Source organism: Ranitomeya imitator, chromosome 2 (genome assembly GCF_032444005.1).
Source record: "Ranitomeya imitator isolate aRanImi1 chromosome 2, aRanImi1.pri, whole genome shotgun sequence".
In the NCBI taxonomy this organism is placed as follows: Eukaryota; Metazoa; Chordata; class Amphibia; order Anura; family Dendrobatidae; genus Ranitomeya; species Ranitomeya imitator.
In genome coordinates, this window is record NC_091283.1 from 247,244,002 (window position 1) to 247,249,075 (window position 5,074).

The 5,074-nt window shown below is 43.6% G+C and overlaps 1 protein-coding gene across 1 annotated transcript; it reads left to right on the forward strand.

Moving 5' to 3' along the window:
• Window positions 1-696: 696 nt before the first annotated feature.
• On the forward strand, window positions 697-1,987 carry LOC138666350 (oocyte zinc finger protein XlCOF22-like). The gene is made up of 4 exons (XM_069754577.1): window positions 697-1,014; window positions 1,132-1,266; window positions 1,439-1,566; window positions 1,774-1,987. Exons 1-4 carry the CDS (start codon window positions 697-699, stop codon window positions 1,985-1,987), a joined length of 795 nt encoding a protein of 264 aa, XP_069610678.1.
• Window positions 1,988-5,074: the final 3,087 nt, after the last annotated feature.

Sequence of the window (5,074 nt, forward strand, 5' to 3'; positions counted from 1 at the left end):
GCTGGGTGCAAACAACCTCTTGATGCCATCTAAAAAAAAATTTCTCTTTACGATTCGTTATTCTCTTACTCAGCAATAACAAACCGAATTGTTGGTTCGAGTCATCTGTGCTTTTATACTTGCATGACTACTATTGAACAGTCCTAGAATATTCTTGAAAGTTCTAAAAGTTTCTAGAATCTTCTAGATAATTCTGGAAAAATGTAGAAAGCTCTGCACAATTCTAGCAGTTCAAGAATATTCTAGAAGACTACTCAGTATTGAATAAGAATCGAGATTTTTACCGAAAACAGAAACATTTCAAAATGTCATTGTCTTGATCACAGAAGCAAAGTTTTGCTGGAACAACAACTATTTTTTATTTGTTTTATGGTTAAGAAAACACACTGTCTACCCAGGAAAAAAAATAATTGTTACATACTGTAATTAAAGTTTTTTTTTACATAGCTTGCCATTTTTAATAACAGTTTAAGTAGAAATGTTCAAAAATGTAAAACTCAAGGATATTTTTATTAAAAAATAATTGTTTATTATCGATTCTTGGCAGATGACTGTGCCAGGAGATCAGAGGGACAGTTGACATCTTCAATTTTTAAATCTGATGATCTTGAGATCCCACAAGATACAACTGAAGTGAATGCCGTTACTCCAAATATATTGCCATCCATTCACGGCATAGATCTATCATCTGATCCTATGAAACAGGTCCCATCTGCTGATTCATTACTGACCACTAAGGAAAATCAAAGTCACAAAAGAGGCATTAAAAAACAAACTGCTCCTAAAGTAAAGAAGTCCTTTTCATGTTCAGAATGTGGGAAATGTTTTAACAAGAAATCAAATTTTGTTATACACCAAAGAACTCACACAGGGGAGAAGCCTTTTTCATGTGCAGAATGTGGAAAATGTTTTATCCAGAAATCAAATTTGGTTTATCACCATATAACTCACACAGGGGAGAAACCTTTTTTCTGTTCAGAATGTGGGAAATGTTTTACTCTCAAAGTGAATCTTGTTAGACACCAAAGCATCCACACAGGGGAGAAGCCTTTTTCCTGTTCAGAATGTGGAAAATGTTTTATCCAGAAATATTCTTTGGTTAATCACCATAGATCTCACACGGGGGAGAAGCCTTTTTCCTGTTCAGAATGTGGAAAATGTTTTGCACATAAATTACTGCTTGTTATACACCATAGAATTCACACAGGGGAGAAGCCTTTTTCCTGTTCAGAATGTGGGAAATGTTTTAAAAAGAAATCAGATTTGGTAAATCACCATAGAACCCACAGGAGAGAAGCCTTTTTCCTGTTCAGAATGTGGGAAATGTTTTACCCTCAAAGATAATCTTGTTAAACACCAAAGAACCCACACAGAGGAGAAGCCTTTTTCTTCTTCAGAATGTGGGAAATGTTTTATCCAAAAAACAGATTTGGTTAAGCACCATAGAACTCACACAGGGGAGATGCCTTTTTCCTGTTCAGAATATGGAAAATGTTTTACATGGAAGCATCTTCTTGTTAGACACCAAAGAACTCACACAGGAGAGAAGCCTTTTTCCTGTTCAGAGTGTGGGAAATGTTTTACCCAGAAATCAGAATTGGTTAGTCACCAGAGAACTCACACAGTAGAGAAGCCTTTTTCCTGTTCAGAATGTGGGAAATATTTTAAATGGAAAACAAATCTTTATCAACATCAGAGAACTCACACAGGAGAGAAGCCTTTTTCCTGTTCAGAATGTGGGAAATGTTTTACCCAGAAATCAGCTTTGGTTAGTCACCAGAGAACTCACACAGTAGAGAAGCCTTTTTCCTGTTCAGAATGTGGGAAATGTTTTAACCAGAAAATGAATCTTGTTAGGCACCATAGAGCTCACACAGGAGAGAAGCCTTTTTCCTGTTCAGAATGTGGGAAATGTTTTAAATGGAAAAAGCTTCTTGTTAGACATCAGAGCAATCACACAGGGGAGAAGCCTTTTACATTTTCGTAATGTGGCGAAATATTTTACTTGGAAATCAACTGTTAATAAACATCAGAGACGTCACATAGGGGAGAAGCTTTTTTTATGTTCATAATGTTGGAATAGTTTTAACCGCAATTGAATCTTCTGAAATGAGTTGTCTCTGGTAATTATTATTATTATTTATTGTTATAGCGCCATTCCATGGTGCTTTACATGTGAGGAGGGGTATACATAATAAAAACAAGTACAATAATCTTAAACAATACAAGTCATAACTGGTACAGGAGGAGTGAGGACCCTGCCCGCGAAGGCTCACAATCTACAAGGGATCGGTGAGAATACAGTAGGTGAGGATAGAGCTGGTCCTCCAGCGGTTTGGTCGATCGGTGGTTACTGCAGGTTGTAGGCTTGTCGGAAGAGTTGGGTCTTCAGGTTCTTTTTGAAGGTTTTGATGGTAGGTGAGAGTCTGATGTGTTGTGGTAGAGGGTTCCAGAGTAGGGGTGATACGCGAGCGAAATCTTGTATACGATTGTGGGAAGAGGAGATAAGAGGGGAGTAGAGAAGGAGATCTTGTGAGGGTCGGAGGTTGCGTGTAGGTAAGTACTGGGAGACGAGGTTACAGATGTATGGAGGAGACAGGTTGTGGATGGCTTTGTACGTCATGGTTAGGGTTTTGTAGTGGAGTCTCTGGGCAATGCGGAGCCAGTGAAGGGATTGACAGAGGGGAGAGGCCGGGGAATAGTGGTGGGACAGGTGGATTAGTCGGGCAGCAGAATTTAGAATAGATTGGAGGGGTGCGAGAGTGTTCGAGGGGAGGACACAGAGCAGGAGGTTGCAGTAGTCAAGGCAACAGATGATGAGGACATGGACTAGGGTTTTTGCAGATTCTTGGTTGATGAATGAATGGATTCGTGAAATATTTTTGAGTTGAAGTTGGCAGGAAGTGGAAAGGTCTTGGATATGTGGTTTGAAGGAGAGATCAGCGTCAAGGATTACCCCGAGGCAGCGAGCTTGTGGGACTGGGGAGAGTGGGCAGCCATTTATTGTAATGGATAGGTTCGTTGGGGGGGGGTCGCGTGAGATGGGGGAAAGATGATGAATTCTGTTTTGTCCATGTTAAGTTTCAGAAATCTAGCGGAGAAGAAGGATGAAATAGTGGACAGACATTGAGGGATTCTGGTTAGTAGGGAGGTGATATCTGGTCTAGAGATGTAGATCTGTGTGTCATCAGCATAGAGGTGATACTGAAAGCCATGAGATTCTATGAGCTGTCCCAGGCCAAAGGTGTAAATGGAGAAGAGCAGGGGCACAAGGACTGAACCTTGTGGGACTCCGAAAGATAGGGGGCGAGGTGAGGAGGTGGTGTGTGAGTGGGAGACGCTGAATGTCGTTCTATTAGGTATGATGAGATCCAGGATAGGGCCAAGTCTGTGATGCCAAGGGATGAGAGGGTCTGTAATAATAGGGAATGGTCCACTTTGTCAAAGGCAGCCGACAGGTCCAGGAGAAGGAGGACAGAGTAGTGTCGCTTGCTCTTGGCGGTTAAGAGGTCATTGGTGACCTTAGTTAGGGCAGTTTCAGTGGAATGGTGTGACCGGAAGCCAGATTGTAAGCGGTCAAAGAGGGAGCAAGAAGAGAGATGGGAGGACAGTTCAAGGTAAACGTGTTGTTCCAGTAGTTTGGAGGCATAAGGGAGAAGTGATATAGGGCAATATCTAGATACAGAGAATGGGTCAAGAGAGGGCTTTTTGAGGATAGGTGTGATGGAGGCATGTTTAAAGCTTGAGGGGAAAACACCAGTTGTTAGTGATAGGTTGAAGAGATGGGTTAGGGTTGGGATGAAGACTGTGGTGAGGTTTGGGATGAGGTGGGATGGGAGTGGGTCAAGTGCACAGGTGGTGAGATGCGATCTTGAGAGTAGAGTGGAGAGTTGATCTTCTGTAATGGTGGAGAAGTTGGTTTTGGAGGTGGAGGGCTGGGAAGTCGGGAGGAAGGGCTCTGGGGGTTGTTGACCAAAACTGTCTCTGATGCTATCAATCTTCAGCTTGAAAAATGAGGCAAAGTCTTCAGCGGAGATAAGTGGGGAGGGAGGAGGTGCTGGGGGACGGAAGAGTGAATTGAAGGTGTTGAATAACTATTTAGGGTTGTGAGACAGAGAGGATATGAGAGATGAGAAGCAGGTTTGTTTAGCTGTGGCGAGTGTGGTCTTGAAAGTAGAGAGGGACTGTTTGAATGCGATGAAGTGCTCGTTGGAGTGGGATCTTTTCCATCTGCGCTCAGCAGCCCTGGAAGCTCGCCTCAGTTCTTTGGTCAGGCTGGTGTGCCAGGGCTGTCTGTTGATTTTGCGAGCTTTGGTATATGTAAGTGGGGCAGCAGATTCCAAAGCTACAGCTATTGTGGTGTTATATAGAGCGGCAGCGTCCTCCGCATTGTGTATGGAACTTATGTCTGTGAGAGGGAGGAGGGATTCCAAGAATGAATGTAGGTCAAGATGTTTAAGATTTCTCCAAGGGTGTAAAAGTTTGTGGGGTGGGGATTGTAGACAAGGAGTGGAGAGAGATGAGAATGTGAGAAGGTTGTGGTCAGAGAGTGAAAGAGGTGAGTTAGAGAGGTTAGATAGAGAGCAGAGGCGAGTGAAGATGAGGTCCAGTGTGTGACCATCTTTGTGAGTGGCTGCAGAAGACCATTGAGTGAGGCCGAAGGAGGAAGTGAAAGTTAGAAGTTTAGTGGCATGTGAGAGGGAAGTGTCAATGGGGATGTTGAAGTCACCCATGATGATAGTGGGGATGTCCGCAGAAAGGAAATGAAGTAGCCAGATGGTGAAGTGGTCAAAGAAGGTGGTGGCTGGCCCTGGGGGGGCGGTAAATAACAGCCAGTTGGAGGTTGGAGGGGGAGTAGGAGCGCCCAGTGCACCTCAAAGGAAGGGAGGGTAACAGAGGGTGGAAGTGGGATTGGGGTGAAGGAGCAGTTATCTGACCGGAGAAAACCAACTCCTGCGCCATGTTTGCTGCTGGGGCGGGGTGTGTGAGAAAGGTGGAAACCACCATAAGAGAGTGCAGCAGGGGAGGCTGTGTCAGAAGGGGTGAGCCAGGTTTCGGTGATGGCGAGGAAGGA